This window comes from Phalacrocorax aristotelis, chromosome 1 (genome assembly GCF_949628215.1).
Source record: "Phalacrocorax aristotelis chromosome 1, bGulAri2.1, whole genome shotgun sequence".
In the NCBI taxonomy this organism is placed as follows: domain Eukaryota; kingdom Metazoa; phylum Chordata; class Aves; order Suliformes; family Phalacrocoracidae; genus Phalacrocorax; species Phalacrocorax aristotelis.
The window spans coordinates 207,648,967-207,673,814 of NC_134276.1; the positions used below are offsets into that span (position 1 = coordinate 207,648,967).

At 37.8% G+C, this 24,848-nt stretch overlaps 1 protein-coding gene across 7 annotated transcripts in view; it reads right to left on the reverse strand.

The window, feature by feature from the left end:
* Nucleotides 1-24,848, reverse strand: part of CACNA2D1 (calcium voltage-gated channel auxiliary subunit alpha2delta 1) — a 428,757-nt gene that overhangs the window by 11,789 nt on the left and 392,120 nt on the right. For 3 of the 7 annotated variants that reach the window (XM_075081507.1, XM_075081506.1, XM_075081505.1), the window contains 16 exons: nt 23,601-23,677; nt 23,032-23,061; nt 21,601-21,661; nt 19,745-19,842; nt 16,568-16,652; nt 16,305-16,367; nt 15,252-15,355; nt 13,898-13,984; nt 13,460-13,527; nt 12,118-12,156; nt 10,776-10,847; nt 10,031-10,183; nt 9,885-9,937; nt 7,030-7,085; nt 6,757-6,886; nt 1,073-1,185 (listed from right to left, as the gene is read on the reverse strand). In XM_075081507.1, coding sequence (XP_074937608.1) covers nt 1,073-1,185; nt 6,757-6,886; nt 7,030-7,085; nt 9,885-9,937; nt 10,031-10,183; nt 10,776-10,847; nt 12,118-12,156; nt 13,460-13,527; nt 13,898-13,984; nt 15,252-15,355; nt 16,305-16,367; nt 16,568-16,652; nt 19,745-19,842; nt 21,601-21,661; nt 23,032-23,061; nt 23,601-23,677 — 1,289 coding nt within the window. Of the gene's footprint in view, nt 1-1,072; nt 1,186-6,756; nt 6,887-7,029; nt 7,086-9,884; nt 9,938-10,030; nt 10,184-10,775; nt 10,848-12,117; nt 12,157-13,459; nt 13,528-13,897; nt 13,985-15,251; nt 15,356-16,304; nt 16,368-16,567; nt 16,653-19,744; nt 19,843-21,600; nt 21,662-22,254; nt 22,388-23,031; nt 23,062-23,600; nt 23,678-24,848 lie in introns of those variants that run through there. The other 4 variants (XM_075081513.1, XM_075081510.1, XM_075081508.1 and 1 more) reach the window with 2 other exon arrangements.

Sequence of the window (24,848 nt, forward strand, 5' to 3'; positions counted from 1 at the left end):
TTTATTAATGTGGCAATGAATGCATTGCTTATGCCAAAGAAACACAGTCATCTCTACCACCACCTGTTTTTCTTTCAGGAATGGGAGAGGCTGTCTCAACTAACTTCCTGACGTGGACGAAGGTATTACCAATTGTTTTCCATATACTGTCAAAACAATCCAAATTATGATTTGACTTACCGTATCTGGCATGCTGTCCTCAAGCATATATAACAAAGAAAAAATGAGGTGGATTTCTGCTGGCCTAGAATATGTGTATGTTGCTTTTATGTATTTCCATCACCATCACCTACACATATCTGCTGGAGTGAACAGGCTAAAGGCATAGAGATTGGCATGCAGATGGCTGTAAATTGAACAACAATCTTTCACATGCTTTTAATTTTAATGCATGTGTTGCAAGGACTCTGTTTAACATGTACGCCATCTATGTCTCCAGCCAGCTCTGAAGAAATTCTATGCTAGCAGCTGGATAAACTCTAGCCTTTCATGTTAAAGCAGTTTCCATCAGAAGTAAGCAGCTCTCATTGGCCATGAGCACACACTAAAGTGCCTCCATCACTTCACCTCAGTGTTACAGGCATCACTGCACCATCCCAACTTCTCATCCCAACCTGCTGACTGCACTCTTGCTAACAAAGCCCAGGATGTGACTGGCCCTCTTTACTGAAAGGCGCAGAGCCAAATGATGCTCAACTTCTTATCCATCGTGACCCTCAAGTCCTTTCCTGCAAAGCTGTTTCTAGTCATTCTGCGCCCAGCCTGTCCAGCTGTATGTCATTATTCTGTCTTGGATCCAAGACTTTGCACCTGCCCTTTGGAACCTTCATTAAGTTCCTGTGAGCCCATTTGTGGTTAGGTCCTCACAACTAACAGCTTTGCTGTCTACCTCAATGATGCTGCCCCATATGATTTGTGATATCATCCACAAATATCTGCTGCTTCGAGTACTCCAATGGCAACCATGCTACTAATATGTGCATAAACAGGCCACTTTTTTTCCAAATGTATTCCAGTATATCATAGCCAAAAATCAATCCACACTACTAAATATCATAATTTTAAAGGATACCCGGCTTCTCAGCTTGCATCAGTGGCTTTGGGTCACAGGAGCGGCACAGCAGTTGGCTGTCACTAATAATGAACACTAGATTAGTGTTTGAAATCTTCTCTGCGTGATAAAGTCTAGAAAAAAAGCCAACAAAAAACAATGTTTAAATGAAGCAAGGAAATCCGTATTTGAGAAGGACACACAGTATTGGAATAAAAGCAATCCAACTTCACAGATTCAGTCTGCCTGCTACTGTTTATCTTCTCCATTAATGAACAGCAAGAAACATTTATAACAAATTCTGTAATCTTTTTGACATTTCCACGGTTCCGTCTTTCAACCAGACTTATTAGTGGAAAAAATTGAAAAGAGCATAAAATGACTTTAATTGGGTTAATAGCTAGCTCTGTACTGCTACAACAGTAGCTGTACTGTGAAACAAAATCAGTTCAGCATCAATTCTTCCCCTAACAACACTGAGAAAATCCCCAAACACAAAAACAAACAAACAAACAAAACCCCAACACATAAACCTGTCTGTAAGAAGGGTGAGAAAGAGGTTTAGGATATGTATGCTGTGTATTGGATGTGTATTTGTTGTATTTTTATGTACATATAATTCCACAAAAAGCCTTTAAGTTAATGGGGTCATTTTCCATTTATAAATAATTGAATAGGCAGCATTATACCTTTAAGCTAGAGGTACTACACTTCATGCCTTAGATACTAAAGGTAAGGATATTTCTGGATTTTTCAATTATAATTTTCATGTACAACTTGAATTTACTAGAAAGGCAGACAGACCTTCAAAAAAGCAGAGAAAAAAACCTTAATATTTCTTAGTCATTAATAAAATATATTCTACCTGTCCAAGAGAGGTAAATTCAGGACAATCTAACAGGCTAAATGCTTTTAGTGGATTCTAAATACATTTTCATACAAATATAAGACAACAACCAAGCGTTTTCATATAGACGGTTACCACTCTATACAAGTAGGGTTTTATTACTTAGATGTGAATTGATCAGATTATTTCTGATATTTCACAGATGATGAGTTTATACCACTGATTGGGTACAAGAAGAGGTCAAAATACCTGTTAATTAAATAACTGATGTTGTGATTACAGATCTGCTTGTTTTAACCAGCTTAAATTGTCCTTTTGTACTCATTCCCACACTGTGGCGCTGTTTTTGTGATACTAGCATAATTTCTGTAGTCTTTCAGTTAAGTAAACTAAAGAACTCTTCTGAAAAATGTCCAGATTAAAAAAAAAAAACACATAACCAAAAACCAAACAAAAAACCCCTACAAAACCAAAGCCAAAAAACCCAGCTCAGTGAGTTCTGTGCATAACCAAGTACCACACAAACACATCCTAGAGACGTGGAGGAGAAAGTATGGGAGTTGGGAAAAATATCTGCATGTTTTGGCTGTATTCACCATTCTCCAGTGCCCTCTGTCTTTCTTTCCTGGCTTGAAATATTGTCTTCAAGGAGTTTGAAATCTGACTGTTTATTTTAATTTCTAAGACATTTTCAGAAACTCATAATCTATGCAAACTTTCAACCCAGCAGGCTTTTGTATGAAACACAGGACTAGTCCAAGTTGTTATGGCTCCTAAGTGCCCAATTTTTTTAACATAACATTAAACATCATCTTGAAAAGGCACATGGAGCCTGAAGAGTAATTCTTTTAATCACAAAACAAAACAGCATGCTTTGCTTAATAAGACCCACAGCTTTTAAATCATGAGCACTATTGACTAGGAGGTAAATTTGAAGATAAATTGCATAATCTTCTCGACCATCAAAAATCCCAATACATAACCAGATTAATGGAAATCATCTTCTTCTGAATCTTGCTGAATGCCTTTAAGGTTTTGGATACCGTAAAAAGAATAGTCGAGTTCTTGTAGTGGGTAAGTGTTAAAAGGCACTGAGGTGCCCATCTGCTGACCTCACAGGGAGTCATGAGAGGTTTGCTCCCTTCCAGAAGCTACGATCCGAGGCATCGCTGAGAGGGTGCCACAACTTGTCAAGAGCACAGATTACTATCTTCTGTTACTTTTCCACGTGGACATTAATTATGCTATAAGCCGGAGCCTGGGCAGAACCGCGGAACACTATATAAAGTCCTGGGGGACCAAGTGAAAAATATTGGTGCCCAAGTCATCGCCTCCTTCATTTTACCAGCTGGAGAAAAATGGGTAGCCAGTAATAGATGAATAACACAAATCAACTCTCGGCTATGTGGCTGGTGCCATCGTGAGGGTTTTGGCCTTCACGACAATGGGACTTTGCCCAGCAATGATAGCCTCTTAAGGGAGAGCTGAACTCCACCTGTCTAGAAGGGGAAAGGGAATCTTTGGCAACAGGCTGGCCAACTTGGTGAGGCGGGCTTTATACTGATGGACTGAAGGACTTGGGGGGCGGGGTCCAAAGTGGCAATGCTAATGCCATCATATCCAATGGGATAATAAGCCAGGACAACAAAAGCAGTCACAAAGGTGCCTTAGCTGCCTCACAAGATGACAATCAGAAGACCAACCACCTCAAGGGTGTGTATGGCTGTAGCAGATCCTCATGCACCCCTCCAGTGAAACCTGTGGGCTCAATTACCTCTCTGAAATGCCTGTATGCCAACACACGCAGCATGGGGAATAAACAGGAGGAACTAGAGATCTGTGTGTGGTCACAGGGCCACGATCTCACTGCAATTACAGAGACAGTGGGATAGCTCACATGACTGGAATGCTGTCATGGATGGATACATACTATTTAGGAAAGACAGGCCAGCAAGGCAAGGTGGGGGAGTTGCTCTCTATGTGAGGGAGCAACTGGAATGTATCGAGCTTTGCCCAGGGGTGGAGGAAGAATGACTCAAGAGCTTCTGGGTAAAAATTAAGGGCCAAGCAAATATGGGTGACACTCTTGTGGGTGTTTGCTACAGGCCACCTGACCAGGAAGAGGTAGTTGATGAAGCCTTCTACAGACAGCTGGAAGTAGTCTCGCAATTGCAGGCCCTGGTCCTTATGGGGGACTTCAACCACCCTGATATTTGCTGGAAAAGCAACATGGTGAGGCACGTGCACTCCAGGAGGTTCCCGCAGAGCATCGAGGATAATTTTTTCACACAGGTGGTGGAGAAGCCACCAAGGCAAGATGTGCTTCTAGACTTTATACTAACAAACAAGGAAGGTCTAGCTGAGGATCTGAGGGTTGTGGGCAGCATCTGTTGCAATGACCATGAGACGGTGGCGTTCAGAATCCTGCATGGTAGAAGGGTGACAAGTAGGATTACAACGCTGGACGTCAGGAGAGCTAACTTTGGCCTCTTCAGAGCCCTGCTGGGAGGAATCCCCTGGGCTAGGGCTCTAGAAGGCAGCGGGGTCCAAGTCAGCTGATCAATATTCAAGTACTACTTCCTCCAAGCTCAAGATTGATGTATCCCTGTGAGGAAGAAGTCAAGCAAAGGAGCCAGGACACTCACATGAATGATCAAAGAGCTTCTAGAAAAACTCAAATGGAAGAAGGTTTACAGTACATAGAAAAAGAGACTGGCCACTTGGGAGGAATATAGGAATGTTGTCAGAGTATGCAGAGATGCGACGAGGAAGGCCAAGGCCCACTTGCAGCTAAATCTGGCAAAGGATGTCCAGCATAACAAAAAGGGCTTCTTCAAATACATCAGCAGTAAAAGAAAGACTGGGGAAACTGTGGGCCCGCTGCTGAATGAGGTGGGTGCCCTGGTGACACATGATGCAGAGACAGCAGAGTTAATGAATGCCTTCTCTGCTTCAGTCTTTACTGCTAAGTCTGGCCCTCAGCCACCTCAGCCCCCAGAGCTGAGACAGAAAATCTGGAGAAAGGAAGACTTTGGTTGAGGAGGATTGGGTTAGAGATCATTTAGGCAAACTGGATCCTTATAAATCCATGGGTCCCCATGGGATGCACCCACAAGTGCTGAGGGAGCTGGCAGATGCATCACGAAGCCAGGAGAGGTGCCCAAGGACTGGAGGAAAGCAAATGTCACTCCAATCTTCAAAAAGGGCAAGAAGGAGGACCTGGGAAACTATAGGACAGGACAGTCAGCCTCACCTCCATCCTCGTAAGGGTGATGGAGCAGTTCATCCTGGAGGTCATCTCCAAGCATGTAGAGGACAAGAAGGTTATCAGAAACAGTCAACATGGATTCACCAAGGGAAGATCATGCTCGACCAACCTGACAGCCTTCTATAATGACATGACTGGCTGGGTAGATGAAGGGAGAGCACCGGATGTTGTTTACCTTGACTTCAGCAAGGCTTTTGACGCTGTCTCCTGTAATATCCTCACAGGTAAGCTTAGGAAGTGTGGGTTGGATGAGCGGACAGTGAGGTGGATAGAGAACTGGCTGAATCACAGAACTCAGTTGTGATCAATGGAGCAGAGTCTGGATGGAGGCCTGTCACTAGTCGTGTTCCCCAGCGGTCTATACTGGGTCCAGTCCTGTTCAACATATCCATCAATGACCTGGATGATGGGACAGAGTGTAACCTCAGCAAGTTCGCTGATGATACCAAGCTGGAGGAATGGCTGATACACCAGAAGGCTGTGCTGCCACCCAGCGAGACCTGGACAGGCTGGAGAGCTGGGCCAAGAGGAACCTCATGAAATTCAACAAAAGCAAGTGCAAGGTCCTGCCCCTGGGGAGGAACAACCCCATGCAGTGGTACATGTTGGGGACTGACCTGCTGGAAAGTGGCTCTGCTGAGAAGGACCTGGTAGTGCTGGTGGACAACAAGCTGACCATGAGCCAGCAACATGCCCTTGTGGCCACGAAGGCCAAGAGTATCTGGGGTGGATTAAAAGGAGTGTGGCCAGCAGGTCAAAAGAGGTTACCCTCCCCCTCTAACTCTGCCCTAAGAAAGCCACACCTGGAGCATGGCATCCAGTTCTGGGCCCCTCAGTTCAAAGAAGACAGGGAACTACTGGAGAGAGTCCAGCAGAGAGCTACGAAGATGGTCAGGGGACTGGAGCATCTCCCGTATGAGGAAAGGCTGCAAGAACCTGGAGAAGAGAAGACTGAGGGGGCATCTTATCAATGCTTATAAATATCCAAATGGCAGGTGTCAAGAGGATGGGGCCAGACTCTTTTCAGTGGTGCCCAACAACAGGACAAGGGCCAAGGGGCACAAGGTGGAACCCAGGAAGTTCCACTTTAATATGAGGAAAAACTCCTTCCCTGTGCGGGTGCCAGAGCAGGGGCACAGGCTGCCCAGGGAGGCTGTGGAGTCCCTTTCCTGGAGACATTCAAAACCCGCCTGGATGCGTTCCTGTGCCCCCTGCTCTGGGTGTGCCTGCTCAAGCAGCGGGGTTGGATGAGATGACCTCCAGAGGTACCTTCCAACCCCTACAATTCTGTGATTCATGTAATAAATTAAAAGAAAACAATCTGTAACAGAGATAGAAATACAATTTTCATGGAGCATATACAGATTACAAAACAAAATCTGAAGTATTTCTTTAATTATTACAGTTAAAATTAATTCCAAACATACAGAGAATGCAATTTGTCATTTTACTGCCTATCTACTTCTGTCTTGCTTATGTAAATTTGGTGTAATTAATCCAAAAGATATTTTTGTTCTTATAATGGTGTCATGATCTTTTGCAAAGTAAATGAATATCTGAAAGTTATTATTTATATTGAAGAAATTGTACCTGGAGCAGTTTATGCAGTCTACTATCCCACCAAAGGATTTATCATCATTTTCAAAGAAATACTGAGTTTGCTCTGTGATACAGCTTGTTTTAGGCAGGGTGGCACCAAAATCTTCATCTTCCATATCAGCTGGCAGAAAGAAGAAAACAAATAAATAAACAATGACGTTTTTAAGTCACAGACATGATGGGGAGATCCAAATATGGCCCCCAGCCTAGATTCTTACCTTCTACTTCACTCAAAGTTGACTCTTTAACATTCTCTTGACTTACCTGCTTCAAGGAAACGTGGAAAAGTCAAGCTCAAAAACAGTTGCTGTAAGATAGACCTAAACACAGAAAGACAATGTATATTTGTTAAAGGCTCTTTGCCTTCTTTGTATTTTGATGGATCCTTAAAAACAGCTCAAATAAGAGTTATTAACAACAAAACCATCACCACTTAATTATGCTTTTGCCAGTTATTAAAGCTATGTTTCTTTACAGTTTGACTCTGGTTTTCTTTTCACGCTTCCTCCCAGGTCTTCTTTCACACTAATCTTTTATTCTACTGTTGAGATTTGCTATCGTTTGTGCCCATAACTCACGTAACAGAAATGTTATCATGCTATCCATGTTCTCTTTTTATACCTCTGCGGGAGGTGGAAGAGGTGTGTTGGCTTTCCTGTAACACTTCAACCGACTAGAACTCCTTATGAACACACTCAGGGAAAATGCTCCTGAATTAGATACTTTACACTGATTAAGGTTCATTAAATTGCTGAGAAGGAGATGAATACTGGAACATTACAAGTCTATTACAAAAATCATTACTGTAGCCATTGACTTTTAAAATCATCTCTATTCCTGCTCTTGTGGTATAGAATATATTTTCCTTTTAGAGTCTGCTGAAACTCTTAGATTTAAAGAGCTCCATTTATTTCAACTTATTTTTCTTCACTCATGATCATATTTTTCCTATTTTATTTACTTGAAGCAAGTACTAGCTTGCCACATACACGACCTTCTTCTTGCCTACCAACCTGTCAAAACAGGAATTTCAACAGTTACATTCCTTGACTCCCTGCTTCTGCTTAAACCTTCCTGAGCTGTAGTCTCCCGTCATCATGTTTGAGGTTTGCTTCTACCTACAGATACGTCCTGATCTGTCCTCATATCATTCTGTTTTAACGCCTGTTCTGCAGAGAGAAGGGATCGTATAACTTTATTCAGCCTCCAAGTTTTTCCTTTTCTCCTTATCCAGCATGATCCATGTGTAAAGAAACTGAATCTGTCACCTTTCCAGTGAAGGCATTGCCTGAAGGAGCTCTGGATTCACATCCACAGCTCTGTGCCTTGAATCGTCAGATGGATAGTGCACTAACCATCATGGATCAGAAAAGACCTGATGCCGTTCAACAGTGATGCAATTTGCTAACAGAAAATAGCAATCCCGCGTTACGGGCTTATCGCAGAATTTACAGGGAACTGAGCGAAAAAGGCAGGCTGGGAAAACTGTAAAATCTTCTGGGTTAAAAGACCATGAAGCAGAAATGATACATACTTTCTTAACTAAGTGCACATAAATTTTGAAAATTCTTACTCACACCTTTGTCCAACATTGTTGCCTGAAACACTATAGGTTTCTTTAATAACCTGGTTTCTCCTATTTCCCTGCATTTGCTTTTGCCAGGTGCCTCACTGAATCCATTTTTGGTCAGCCCTTTTTACTCTGCTTGCTTTATGGCCTTCTCTGCCTGCTTCTGAACTAGATTCCATTAAAAACATGTCCATAGAAAGTACTTTCATGTGGTGCTTTCAAGTTAAACATCACACAAAATAAACCTCAGGTCTAAATCGAGTCCAGACCACTGAGTCTGATTTGAACACTGATAAAGTAAAGTTTCTCTGTTTGAGAAGAGCTCAAGTTTCACTTCTGGACTGTTGTCCATCTCCAGTTTTTGAGGTTTGCTGTTGTCCAAGAAGACTGAGATTTTTGCTGTTGCTGTTAACAAAATGTAACCAACAATAAAAACGAACATACAATCTTCATAGAGTTGTCCATGACAAAATTACTGTATTTTTGTTCAGCTGCTTTATATTTTAACTTTTAGCTTCATAAAGCAGGTAATTTATTCCAGCTTGATAATTATAAAAAAAAAAAAAGCATCATAAAACTTTAGAAAAAGGAATGGCCTACAAGGGTGAAAGTCACACCAATGCAAAAGTATCACATCAGTCCCAATCACTTATCCCAATGTGGTGCTGTTAGGGTTGTCTATCTATATGGCTCTGAAATAGGTAAAATTATTTCTATGGCTATTATTAATAATGCACAAACCAAAGTCAAAAGAAAAGAAGGCTCCTAAACGGATCTTGAGTTTTACAAAGTATCTAGTATTCTGACTGTGAAAGATAAACCTATTACTGGTGCAATCCCGACTCTCTCAAGGTCAATCCCAAAGCTCAACTACACTCAAATATACCATTTTTTCCTACAGCTATAGAAAATGCTAGGACTATGTCTATGGAATTGTCCAAAATGCTTTTTATATATTTACTTCCTTGAAATAGTTCAGGAGTGCTTTTCACTTTCCGTTTCAGAGAACCAACTAATAATTATCATGAGAACCTTTAACTGAACTGTGCCATCAGATAACGTATTGGTTATCCTGCAGCCTGAAGCAAGATTTCTTTACATTCTGTAATAGAGAAGCTTCATGTGTTTTTGTAAAATGATTCACTGAAGAGCAAACATTGATTTTCTTACGACTTCTTACTAGAACAAGGGAAAGAAGACAGTCTGAAACAGCGAACCAAATGATCAGTAACTCTAAATGTAATAATTTCATCTGAACCTTCACACCTGTCAGTCATACCATTAATCCCAACTCTACTTCCTGATGCTGATTTTGTAGAGTCAGAACACACAACCATAAAACCTGGCAAGAGCAGTTTTGACTTCAACACTGAATTTTCTGAGGAGTTTGGAGGCATAGCTAAGAATATTCACGAAGAGAAACTGAAGAAACAAAGGGTCCAAACCAGTTTGGGGTGGGGGGGTGGGAAGAGCTGAGAAAGACTGAACAGTCTCAATCTACTGAATAATTCCAGTTTGGACATACAGATTTCACACACACTGTACTTACCAGGCAGCTGCTGAAGCCCACCATCCGAGATGCAAAATATCTGTTATTGTAGGCTGGGAAAAAAACCACAACAGAGTTTACATTATTTGTATAAACACCTGCAGACTTTCAAGGGAATGTCAGTCACTGCACAAGGACCTACTGACCACGTAAGCAGAACGAAGTCCAGCTCCTTGCTTTGGTTCTTCTTCAGGATCGCAGACTGATTGATAGTCATATGACTTGTTAAAGGCATACAGGGACATGTTAATCAGGTTTCGCATCAGGCCTGGATCAATTTCACCAAAGAATCTTCCAATCTGAGGAAGGAGAATATACAGAGAAAAGTTAAAGTATTTACAAGTATTTTTCTCATAGAAAAGTGAACAAATCTGACTTTTTTTCTCCCCACTATGTTTTCCTCTGCATAACTCATCTGGTCTTGCTGCTTATGTACTTATTTCTTTGTTTCACTATTTCTCTCCCAAAAGCTTTTTTGGAGAAGTCCAGTTAGACAGCAAATGCAGCATGAATGAGACTACCCTGCTTGGGGAGGAAAAAGAGGGGTATGAGAAAGAAGGTGTGTGGATACCATACTACTTGCCCCCACGACCCTAAGTCCATTCAGCAGCCTAGCAGCCTAAGAGCAGAGCACAAAGAACACAACTTGGTAGAGGTCTGGCATCTAAATAGGTCTGTGAAAAAGACTAAAGAATTTCTGATATGGCAAATTTTTTGCTATTCAGAAATGTTTTTCAATTTCTGACCCATTCTTTCAAACTCTGATGGACATGATATACGTAAATAACAAAATAATATGTTCTTAGGGTGAGCTGATAGTGCAAGGTTATCTTTTTCTCATAAACCTTCTCCCTACTGCGTATCATGTACTGTATTTAAAAATATACATACCTGTTGTGTATATTCATCCCGATTTGACATCAAAAGAAATCCACCATCATCAAGGATAACACAGTCCACGTGCTATTATAAGAAAGTAAAATATGTTTTGCAGGAAGGATTTGTCAAGAGAACACTCTGTAAGAAACTATTTTTTTTTCAACACTTCAGAAGTATCTTCAAATCTATGTGGCTCGGGCTAAATCAGAACCCCATAGCCAAGGGCCAATATTAAGCTATAATAAGTAGCATTATCAGTATTATAAAAGTTTGTACAGATCAAAGGCTTATTTGTGGCTTAATTTCATAAAACTTGTTTTGTAAATTCTTATTTGCTCAATACTTTGTTAGCTCTAAGAGTGCTATATCCTTATTAAATCTGATTATAATTGAATCTCAACTCACAATAAAGGACTACAACTTCTCATGTGCTTCAGCCATGCTTAAAGTACTTTTCCATTAGCAGCTTTTAATGGTAAAAGTCTTATGGGCAGACTCTCAGCTTGCTAGTCATGCTTATTTTCACTTGCCGAGGACTGTAGTGGGTTTCTTCCAGGTGTCAGGTGCAGGACTGGGAAGCCCGCTGTTTCCCTATGCTTTGCACTTTGTAAAAGATCCTTGCAGTCAGAGATTGGAGAGAGAGCAGTGAGGCCAAATAGATAACCTCCCAGAGCACCCGTCTCGCTGCAACTCCTGCATTTAATGATCTTCACACTCCACAAAAGAACTCACAGAAGAGCTGAGCAGAGAAAGCTTTTAAGCACATGGCAGAATCTGATAGTGTAACAGCCCCTGAAGCTGCGCTCTCCTGAGTGCTAGCAGAGCTATGGGATCCCCAGATCCTGAATGGGCTGGGAACAGAGGGAATGAGGACAACTAATGGCTGTTGAAGGGCACATCATGTACTCTGGTGCTTTTCAGTGTGCATTTACAGTTCTCTAAGGTACTCTTCTTCTCAATTTCTTTTCTCAGATTTTTGTGGGTTTTTTATTATTATTCTCTTCCCTCAGGATTCACCTCTTGCTTAGAAAGTTACCGTTATCTTTTTCACACATTTTTCTTCACATCACTTTTTATTACTCTTACTCTATTGTGGGTTTTTCAAATTCCCTCTCATTCTCATGACCTTATTGCAATCATTCTTGAACAACCACTTCACCTGACTTTTATACTGTCTTTTACCCCCTCCCCTCCTAATCTTCATCTCTTTCTCAAGTCACAAATGACTCAGCACTGTTTTCTGTAAAATTAACCCTCAAATAATAATGATAGAAAGATTGCTTTAGATAAATCTAGAGAGAATCAGTGACTTTTCATAATCTGCCAGTTATTAATAAACTGAACATATTCTTACCATACTGTTTCTCTCACAGCCACAGATTTCACTGTTGCACTAAAAAAACAGAAGTACAGTAGTCTTCAAAAAAATGTTTCAAAAGAAACTATATTTCGCAGAGTTATTAATCGATCAACATAAAACCAAGTTATTTTCAATATCTTTGTACTAATCAAAATTAATTTTGAGTGTGTCGTTTATCACAAATATCTTCATGAACAACCTGTATTCGGTAATTATCAACAGCACAGCCTCTACTGTTTTCACAAAGTCTCTGATATATTTCCCTTTTTAAGAATGCTCGATATATTAGAGATAAATAGTTTGGAGGACTTGTCAGGATGTCAGTGTTGGGAGTATAAAGTAAAAGAGAAGGAACATGTGCATTTCCATGTGTTTGGGGTATGGAAAGAAAACCCAGAAAACATGATGCCAAGTATCTTTTTTGTCCATGAAAAGTTTCACCAGTCTCAGAGCACGGGAAACCCACGTGACAACGCAGCCCACCATTTCCAGCCACTTTTTATGGCTTTGATTATTACATTTTTCCCTTTTTCTTGCAATATGCATATACGTACACACACAACTCTCTCCTTGCATTATGTCCTGAGCAAAACAACTACCAGATAATGCTGCAGTCATTCATCTCAAATTAATTTAGAGATATTCCTCTTTCTTTCTCTTTTTGTCCTTAACTGTTCTGACATTTAGGCAATGCATTTGCCTACCCATTGAACTACAGCTCTAATACCTAAAACGATCAGACACTGTTATTGATTCCCTTAATATATGACGGACCAAGCAACATTGCCTCATCCAGTTGTTCCATAACTGTCTTCATTTTGTGCCTCTCCTTTCCCAATGTACTACTAATTCCTTAATTTTTCCTTCCATTTAACCTTTCCTCCTTCCCATTTACACCTAAGCATTAGATATAAGGAATTAAAAGTTAAGCACCTATTTCATTAAGTTCTGCTAAAATGCTGTGCTGTTGGTTGCAGTATATATCCTTACTGTTCACTGCTTACCCCTCCTCTGTATTAAATAAAAACAGATTCACCAATTCTTTTGCAGATTTTATGCACTGCTACAGCATAATCTTAGTAGGGAGACTACTGGCTGGAATATGTAATTTTTCTTTGTCTTTATCCATGTTCTATAATTATTAAAGCAAAACACGTACAAAATACAGCCTATTTCAACATAGATTTATTTTGTGCATTTGGATGATTTAAATACCACAACTACTTGGCAACTACGCATCAGTGTGACTCTGGCACAAAGAGCTATTAGACCTATTTGCATCTGAAGCTTTGAGAAATGCAAATAAAGTTCAAAAAAGACTTGGTCAATTGCTTACCAGGCTCTTGATTGTGGTTTTTGTGAAATTTTCCATCCAGCTGGTTGCATCAATTTTTATTCCAACAACTACCAAGAAATACATGAAAGTCTTTTTTAGTAAAACGAAAAAAAAAAAAAAGGTAACTGTAGAATCCTAAAAAAAGAAGGGAAAAATTATAATAACCTCTAAATTATTAAACTGGAAAAGGATAAAATATGAGTTTTGCTCAGTTGTCTGACCACCAACATCCTTCATGAGACTAATAAATTAAGCACTCTTACTCAAATACAACCAGATCTTTGGCTTGATTTCCACTAGCAAGATTAAAACAGTGTCAGAGAAAAGAATGTTATATAAAGTGAAGTTCCTTTGAAATCTCAATTAAATTTCTAATTCACTGTTGAGCAACAAATAAATAACTAATGCATTTAGATTTTCAGCACCACTCTATCTTACCTGCTGGTTTCAGAAGCTTCCCATTAATTGTTATTTCCACAGCCTTGCTTACCATAATACCTGCTTCATAGCTATTGGCACCACTTTCTGAGAGTATAGAAGGGGAAAGAAAAAAAACCAAAGGTTAGGGCAATATAAGAGCCTCTCCCTTTTAGACTGAAATTAATGATTATTCCGATACTCAGAATGATTCAATAAAAACCTTATTCAGAAACACCGGCCCAGCTGTACCATGCATTTATCACCTGTAGTACAAATATCTGGATGACTAAGAAACACTTTTGTTTACTTTCTTCATTAAGTTTTTGTACATGGTGTCACTGCTTCATGAAGTTACGGCAGCTTTATTCTCCCCCCCCCCCGCAAACAGAGCCTTGCATAGCTTTTCACATGAGAGCAGTTCTGTTAAAACCAGGATCAGAGCCAAAGATTTTATCCTGCTGTCGTCTGTGTATTTTTCAGTGCAGGATATACTGACACCACTCACTAACCAACAATTACTTCTCTGAGGGACTTCAGCCTGTTTTCAACACTGCTTAGTATGAAAAAGCAAGTTAAAAGTACATTCCCTGGAGCTCTTTGAGGAACAACAAAGGCTTCAGGGAATTTAGTAAATTACCTTGTTAATATTTTATAGAGAAAAGTTGCAATAAATAAGTATGAAATAACAGCAATAAAAGATCCCATATGGTTAAGAAAGGAGTATGTCATTTGCAGTAGCATCTGCTTTTAGATGAGCTTCGCAAGGTTAAAGCTGCTCACATTAGTAATGGGCACTTACTATTGTGCATGTATAATTTTTGAATATCACAGTATTTCAGAAAACTAGTTTTGGTGAATAATAGCCATTTGAAATAGAATTCAAAAGCAAAGTTTAAATTAAGCAGTGGTGCAGTGGACAGAGTTGTGAACTCTGAACCTTTATACTGGCTTCCCCAATTTAGCTTTTGTGCTGAGGAAGTATGCAGAACTCAGCTCAAATAAGGCTTTTTTAGTCAGTGCTATTGTCCCTGAGTGCAACTTTCTTTCCCTTCCTTTGAAAGTAGTTCTGCCAAAGCATGTCTGTATAACAGTGTTTCAGTATGATAAACGGACACCTGTACGCCGAATGTTTTAATCTTTGTTAATTCTGAGCATACAGGACCACCAGAGTTGATGGTGAATTACTGATATGATGTTCCTTGTTTAGTGCCCTCATAGCTACCTTTTCCTTAATAATGGGTGACGTCCCAAGATTGTTTCCTCATGAAGTGTCCCCTTGCATCCTTTGTCAGTGACCTCAACTGGTATGGGAAACTTCCACAAGTACACTATACTGGACTAGCTAGCACATTTCAAAACAGTGATGACTTACTGTTGTAGTATGGAGCTGTGAAAATATAGTTGTCATTATCTAAACTCCGTTTATAGAAGCTCACTTCATAAGTTTCAGCATTTTCCAACCAATCGTCTCCTGCCCTAATCACAAAAATAGTGATCAAAAAAAGACAGTTAGAGTCTCATTAAAGCTGTGCTGCAGGGTTTGGGGTTTTTTTAATGTTTCACAGTTGGAAATGTGAGATTCATTCATATCGTCCTCCGACTGTCTGCCTTCACTGGTTAACTACCAGGTGTAATTATTAAAAAAAAAACTTAAAACCCTCTAGTATTCTCATGTCTCATCATTTTAAATTTATTGAGACAAATATAACTGCACACTACTTACAAGAATATAACAAACTTTTATACCACATGCTATCTCTTAAGAAATATTTCCAAAAGATTTTATATCATTAATAAAACCAAAACAGAAAAGAAACCGATTTTGGGAGTAAAATTCATTGCCATTTCCCCATTTTGGGGAGACAGAACAACCTAAGAAAATAGATTTGCCATTTACCAGTATAGCTGTACTGGTGCCCTCACTGTTCCCAGTCATTGATGGGGGTGTCTAGTTTATTATATGATCACTTTCACATTCCCTTTCTGCCCTCTGGTAATGTCACATTTTACTTTGTTGAAGTCACTGGACCATTTGGTCTGCTCTTATTAATCTAAAAAAAAAATAAAAATCACCTACTGCTTTACAGTATTAGCAGCCTGCCAGCCTGGCAAACAAAGAAGTGCTCAGGAGTAACCAGGGATTAGCAAGGCCCTGCTACTACTACAAGGTCACAGCTTTTACTGCTACTCTACACTGATGCAAAACTTGGATTACAAGGACCTGCTATGGAAATAATGCTACAGATCAGTTTCAAGCAGTGACACAGGTAAAATGAAAGAAAAACAAGACATTCCATTCATTTCATAGGTATCAGTACAGATTACACTGTAGAAGCTGTTTTTCATTCAGTCAATCCATTATTTACCAATCCACCCCTTCAGGTTTCAAAATTATCATATTATACTATTTCATAATAATTGTTACCTTTTTGGGAACACTCTAGTAATTCCACCATCTGTAACAACAAATTGTGCAACAACTCCATCACTGTAAACAAAAATAAGATTTAAAATGAAAACTGACTGAAAATGTCACAAGTTCCTGTGTCAAGGGTTGCCATTTAAGTGCATAACTGTGCATTAAATACGTATCCTGTGTAAACATTAAGATATCTGTATATACACAAACATGTATGTTACTTGATTATCAAACTTTGAAAAATCACAGTCAATAAAAAGAATACTTACAAAGACATTTTACTCCAATAATTTTGGGCAAGGTCATTTGTAAAGCCTGCATCCAGCAAAACTCTAATGACCATATCAGTATTACCTATCAAAAAGAGTTAAGACAGTCATCTGAAGCCATATAACATGGAGTTTCATTAAATGGCTAAAATGAAATTCTGAGTTGCCAAGATGCTACAGACACAAAAATTGGGCTATTTCTATTAAACATACTGCCTAACTTCAAATTACGTGAAGCACTTACTGTCAAGCAGACTTTTCTGAAACTGTTGACTTCCCTTAAACTTTTTCTTCATTGTATCCTAAAACACTGATCTTTGTGTCATATGAAAAAGCAAGGTGATAAGGGTACATGTCCCAGCTTTGCAAAGCCCTCATGTTAAATTTGGAAATTAACCTATTTTTAGAGCGTGTTTTTACTCAGACAGTTTTTATCTCAGGTGATGCAATGAAACAACACTTAATTCTTAGTTATACTTACTCTTCCATGCTACAAAAATGGAGATAATCCAACCACAATTTAAACATATTTAAATCAGTTAAGTCCCAGCCTCTCAAAAAACCCTATTTGCCATCTAAAATGGGTTCTGGGAAATGAACTAATTTTTAATTAGTAGGTTACATGGATATGACATTTTTAAATGTCTTTGAAAGGGTGGCTTGGAGTGAGTGCTTCTCAAGCATCTTTTTAGTACCACTTTGCAAGGGAAAGTTCTAAGACTGATCAACAGAAGCAAGCACACACTTTAACATGGATTTTACCACTATGGAAAATTAATCAAGGCTAAATTGGAGCTGAATAACTTAAAGGTAAAATCTCACTCTTGGTCTTCAATGTCACATAGTAAATCAGTCTTGGAACCATGACTGGAACCTACAGCCCTGAATTCTGCCAAACCCCAGCTGCTCCACCTTGCTGAGGAGACTGAAAAGTCCTTCTAGGGCAAAATAAAAATAAACCCCCCCAACTTTTCCTCAGTTTTGCTCCACAGAGAGCCATGACATGCTCTGTGCTTTACCCTAAGTCTCAGACTCCAGAAAACTCATATTGACCTTTTTTAAAAAACATACCCTCTTTCAATCTGTTTTCACAAAGCGGATCTATAGGGACACGTATTGGGGCATTTAAAAGCTTCATAAGCTTTAGCAAAAAGGATTTTTGATAAAATCCACTGAAGCCTGAATGTGTGAGTACACAGTGCACAGAGCCATCAGGTCTGCTTCACTGAAGAAAGCTCTGTCTCATACCATCTTAATACATTGATGTAAGTCTCATGTGATATGTAGACATGGCTTAGCTAGATAAACTTGTTAAACTGCATTGAATGCACAGACTCACCTTCCCTATGTGCATACACACTGACATGGTGTAGTATCTAGTATAAGTTAGGGTACTGTTCCAAAAATATTTCTTCAGCTGCAAGTAATGACAAAAGCTCACAGGATGAAATTTGTATGGCCTTGCTTCATCCACATTTTCATAGAAACTAAATTGATATCCTATCTGAATACAAATATCAAAGTATGTCTCTCAGAGTGGTATTTACATCTACTATACACTTCTAATATTTTACTGAACATTTTTTGTTTAGGATCCTCTTGTACTGCATGCACCTCCACAAAGTGAGACTTGTTTACTGACATAAAGCAGATGCTGAAGACAAGTAGGGTGAATTGTTCTTATTGTCCCCTTAGTAACAACAGAGGTAGTTGTTTAACTTCCTGGCTAACTTCTAACAGGTTAAAGTTGTCTGGGGTGACTCAAAATATAACAGGCATTAAACTTATACTATAGAGATTATGTCAATTTGGGGATTTTACTAGTTATTCCTTCTGAAAAACATTTTTAGCTGAGATAATTTCTGTAGCTGCTGTTTCCTTTAGTCAACACTGTTTACTTAGTCAGGAGGCTATTTTTAATGTAACTTAATTATCAGAAAAAATAAGGAAAAAAGTTAATTTTGTTGTGGATTCAAAAATTAAATATAGCAATATTTTGATAATATTTTCGGCGTAATTAGTTACTAAGCCCTAGTGTATACTACAATTCCACTAAATGCATCCTCAACATTCACTTCTATAACTGAATATGAAACTAGCATTTTCATTTATTAACCGGTTTAATCATTTGAGGTGAATGTTTTCATTTCCAAAAATTGAGTCAAGGGACTCAAGTAAAATTTCAGTCAGCAACATGTCAATGAATAAGATCAGTCTATTAAAAACAACAACTAACACCCACACATGCACACAAAAATAGCCTTTTGTGAGAAGATCGCATATCTAAACACACATTCCTTCAGTTACACGGTCTAGCAGAGAGATTTTATCAAATTGATCAGTGGTCCCTGACAGCAATATGTTAAAAAGACTTGGAGAATGCAAGACAAAAAAAAAAAATAATTCTAACTGTTTATAAATTATTAATAATGCTAAACTGACTTGGATGCATAAACAAACAAACGCAAACATTTAATTTTTCATGAGAACAAGAGCTTAATGCATTACTGATTGTTTGGTCAAAAGCATAACTTCTTATTTCTTCTAAATAGAGTTTAAGGCCCAGTTTCAAAATGTGAGTACCTCCCCACAGCCCAGTGCTCACCACTGCAGCAGTTACATGAATCTGTGGTCTTAAACAACTCAAGCCCCAGTGAGATCTCTTTAACCAATTTGTGAACCAGCAATAGAACTTTATCTTTTATTCTAGTGATCAGTTATTTTGGTTCTTGGCTCCCTTTCTTTACTTATTTTGGTTATATAAGCAGACAAGAAAGCAGACTGAAGATTTCACCACAAGATTTTAAAGTCTGTCTGGGACTTACTTTGGCTGATATGCTTAAGAGAAAATCTATCAATTCAAAATATTTGGTGTGTATTAAAACAAACTGGTGGTTATTTGCTGCTAGAACATAATGTTGAGAGGAAGTGTGGAAAACACTAGATGCATAATGCCTTGCAAACTTTCTTAAACCCAGAAAACCGTAAACTAATTTTACAATCTCTACCTTGGATAAAAAATCCCAACACTAGATGTATTTCTACTAAAAAAACCCAGTGAAAATAAAAACCAAAACCACGTGATTTGGACATGAAAGTTGTCATTTTGACGCATTCACATTTACGAGTAACTATTTTCCTAAGATAAAATTTCAGTGAATTGAGAGGAATACTTACAGGATGGACTGCTTGGAGTGTTTCTGTCAATAAATTCATTGAAATTTAACAGAAATTCAGTGTTGTTTTCTGATTTTTTTATATCATTACAGTATTCTCTGAAAAATAAAACATCAGTCTTCTCACATTTGTTTCCTTTGCTACTAAAGCAGACAAATATGGCTCAGCAGTTTTAAAGTCCAAGCAAGATTGTGCAATTACAACGAGGCGACTGGCACCTACTACATCAATTGACTGCCACGGTCAATACTGAACGTTGACCATATTGAATATTTCAGGCATCCACAGGAAATAAAGTGTTCAAGTGCCTGCCTAAATCTGAACTATAAGAAAACCTCATGTATGAGATAGGGCATAGATTCCCAGAAAAAGCCCTACAGACTGGTGTAGGCCATGAAATTAGGAGACCATAGAGTCTGTAAACTAAACAAGAAAATACCCAGTGAATTTAGACTGCTCCTGGGTTAAACTAAAGTACACTTACTGCTGTTTAAAACATAGTCACTTCCTGCTCAACTAAGGCCGGATTTATGGGACAAGGTCCTATCCTCTGAGAAGTCTTAAAAGTAATTTTAATAGGGTATGCAGCACATAAGCATATAAACACTCTTTGTTTTGACATATGCAAAACAGATAAACAGTAAACTACTGTCCTTTATATAATGTAATAAAATAAAGCAATATGTCACTGGGCAATTCACTGAATACAGGCAAGCACAATAAAAGTCACTGGGCATTCTGAAGGCAAATATTAGATGGTGAGTGGCATTAAACAACTTTAAAATGTAGAGAGTATTCAGCAGTAAAGCAGAGAGTTCTCTTTTTAAATGAGCTTTTGTTATTAAATTAATTTTAGGAACAAAAGAAGTCTGTTCAAGTATTTCATATGAATAAGCTATTTCATTACCTTTCACTTACTTTACCATGATCCTGAAAGACTACAGGCAGAATTTGCCTTACTGTACCAACACACACATTTAAACAGAGCTCCATATTAAAGAGGCTTTTTTCATGTAGATCAGCCTAACAATTAGGGACTTGCTGGAAACTGCTAATTGGTACAGTTGATTATCAATAACTTCAGTCCTTCAGAAAAATTCAGTTAAACGGTTAAGCTGAGAATACATTTGAAGATAGAAGACTCTATTACATATGAATCAATCTATTCATTGAAATCATCTATTCATTGACATTTAAAGGGTACAGAAATTTATAAGACATGCAAAAATTCTTAACTGATCTTTATTTTCTTTTATTTATCATAACTATCTTTTAAAGGTACTTAATTTTTAAGAACTATGTATCATACCATGTTTCCCTTGCAAACATACATTTACAAAGGCTACACAATTTCACATGAAGAAACGAGGAAGTCATGAACTTAACCAATTTTCAATGACTCAGTCATTTTTTGTTCAATGAATCAAAAATTAATTCATACTTAAGTGATAGAGAGCTTTGAAACACTTTATATTGGAGTTGGAAAACATCTCAAGGTATGGTACCTATGTTACAAATGAGAAGCTAAGGTACAAAGTTGTAAAATCTTAAAAGTCACAGCCACAAGAAATGAACAGATGTGTATAAGTTTTCCATTAAAACCAACAATAAATGATGACATGTCAGATTTTACAGCCCTCTGATTAATATAAAAGGAATCAGAGCCTGAAGATGCTATTCACAGTCTAGCAAGAAGATTGATCTTGTAAAACATTTATTTAATAACTGTTCTTTTGCTTAATACTTTTTACCACAATGAACTTAATTGGTCAAGTCTGTACTTTGTAAATGTCATTAATCTGATCAAATGTCTATTTACTGCTGAAATAATACTTATTACTGGGAAATTAACCAACCTTGGTGCTATAAATGTATAGCCAGCTTCATCAAAATGATCAAGCTTCAGTGTTTCTGAATCTACAATGATGAAGAGTAAACACCAAGTAAGTAAACTGGGCTTTTTGTTACCATTTTTCTTATCACAATATTTGACTAGCGTTTGCATGCATCCATGAACTTAGAAATAAATGTTTACTTTGAGACACTTTCCTACTAATATACAGTATACTTCTCAGTATGTCACAGTATAGGAAGAAATTACTTGATTATTATATACAACATACACCTGGGAACAATAATGTATCTAACAATTTACTTAGAGAAGCCAATTCATTAGCATGACAACATGAAAACATATGAGATGTTTTCATTAGGATTACAATCTGATACAAAGAAATATTTGGGACACTGAGTTGTCAGAACGTGAAGGAAAATGCTTCTAGTAGTTTCTGCAATAAAGTTTAAAAAATCATCCATATAAGCATCAGTTTAAATGCTACTGAAAATAATGGCTTTAACAGCTGGTTTCACTGAACACTGATAGGACCAGACAAAGAAGGATTAGATATTAGCAACATACTGAAATGTGCATGAACACACAAAAACGCTTCACTTTTTTTTTGGCTTTTTTTTCCTTTCTATCACTATGGTATCAAATGATCATGGGAAAAACCCTGAGATGAAGAATACAGAGGCAAATATCCAGTAGGAATAGAACTGTGAAATTGTGCAGTGAAAAATATCAACTGCAGTAAACAGAAGGAAATCGAGCAACAAGAATATACTTGCCCTTTTTGATTGCCACTATCCATCAGAAAGAGAAAGCAGGGAAACAGAAAAAAACAGGGTAAAGCAAAAGGGGTCACAAACCAATATTTTATTCAACCAGCCCCTTGAATAAAAATATTGTGCATAGATAGATCAAAGGTTCAATTTACATACAGCTGTAGTCTGGAAAAAAGACAAACATCTTTGAAGACTGAAGAATATGTCCTTCTCAATTATTTCTCAAGTACCTTCTATATACTGTGACTATTTCAAGGGTCTGTTTTGCAGGTTATGTTGCTATAAGTGCAGAACCAGATGATCTAATCCATCAAGAGAACCATATTCACTCACTAAAACTTTGATTTTAAGCTACTTACTGTTTGACAAAGTTACAAAATAAGTCACTGATTATTAAAAAATTGCCATATTCTACTTCCTATGCAGGAGCTGATGGTAGAGGACACTGATTTAGAGCTAATCAAGTTTTCTCTAAACTAGCAGTATCTATGCCTGTCAGAGAGATTCATAGTGTTTTTCCAACCTTCTATTCAACCGCACGTTTGTTCAAGTTTATTGTAACACTTGGATAAAGTTAAAAGGATGTGATGTGTTCTATTTTGTCTGTGATCTAGACTACAGTTAAGGTGCACCTAAAAAACAAAAAGCTTTGGGATACTCACAAGTACCATTTCCAATTATCTCTCCAGAATCTGTAAAAGGCTTGAAATTAGTCTAATCCAAAAATACATTACAAACATCCACTAGAACTATTTCGTAAAGTGCAAAATAAAAACCTAGCTGCAAGCCAAATAGCGTTTTCACATTAATCTATTTCTAAAGGCAGTAGAGGTAATTTGCTAAATGTGAAGCTGTGACTACTGTAAAAATAGAAAAAAAAATGCTTTACTACTATAGTCTGTTTAATGATATTTAGCTAATAGAATGAAAACATTATCATCCAGACCCTTAAAATGACAGCAACAGAGGATACACAATGCAATGATTCTATAGGCACAGAGCAAGGGGAAAGGGATTGTCAGTGGAACCGGGGTACCTGCACATATTCTATCTTTATAGAATATTTCTTGTACCTTGGATGTTACAATGGATTAGAATCATTGCTGCAGATTTTGGTTACACATAACATCACTGAATACCACAAAATTTATGAATTTTCAACATTGCTTTTTTAAGTGAATCTGAGACTTGGCAATAGTAGACAAAACCAGGGAACCTTTGTATTACTTACATCTGGCTTGAGTTATTGGGTCTTCTATTTTGGCTTTAATATAATAAAAGCTGTATGATGGTAATACCAATGCCAAACTGCAATAGAAATAAGAGAAGTAAAGCAATTAGGTTATTTGCAGCCATTTTCTGGTTTCAGCTTCTATGTTTTTTGAAAGCAGTTAACAATTTTGGAAGTTGGATCATGATGAGATGAGATAGTCATATAGTGACATACCAGGCTCACACTTTGTAACAGACATAAGTAGGTTCATTCTGGTCCTGAAGTTCACTGTGTTTGTTTTCATTCTTATTTACACTTTCAGGCATAATGCACTTTGTAACGGATAAGCAAGGAATTTCCAAATAATTTCAAAGAATAAAATACATGATTTCTCGTATCTCCCTCTAAAACATTTAGCATCCCAGTGCAACACATGCCAAAGTGATCGTTGACTGCAAAAACCAGCATGTAGTACTGCACTGATTTGCATGCATCTTGTAATGAGAGAGTCTCCTTTTACTAATAAAACAATATATTTTCTTGAATCATGCAGACGCCACGCTGAAAACCTTTGAACATCATTGTGTAACAACATTTTAAGATTTGCAAAGAATCTGCAATGTATTTTCTTTTAGATTATACTTATTTTTGTTCAAAAAATATAGGTCCTTATTTTGAAACTAAATTCACTGCATGTGTAGAAGAGTTCAGTTCTAAAAAGATATGTAAAGGACAGGAAGTACAAGTAGCCATTAAAGAGGTAGTATTATCTCCTACATTGCATCCTTAATATTTGCACTCAGATTTCATGACTGTAGAACTGCAATGGTTTCTAATGGATAGCTGCAGAAAGTAACATTAAAACAGTTGTACAATTGAGCCATAAATGAGATGACCTTTAATGATACACTTGCCATTTAAACAGAATGTAAGTGAAATTGCTGAATATTTAGTGATAGCCTTCTACCAATTCTCCTCTAGGGAAATCAGTAGCAGTTTACCTGTCATTAACAGTTACTGCTAGCAGAAATTGCTAATTAAAATCTATAATTTTATGTTTAATAGGTTTGCTGCAATGTGACTCCATGGATTTATTGCTGTATCTCATGCCAGGGAGCTCAGTAAGAACTAAGAATTCATATAAATCAAATGTATTTCTTTACTGATTGCTAGATGGCATACTCTGATAAAAATCTTTCTTTTCTTACAGAGTATGTAGAAGCAGTCCAACAGAAAAATGGGGTGCTGAATAAAAAATAGTGTACT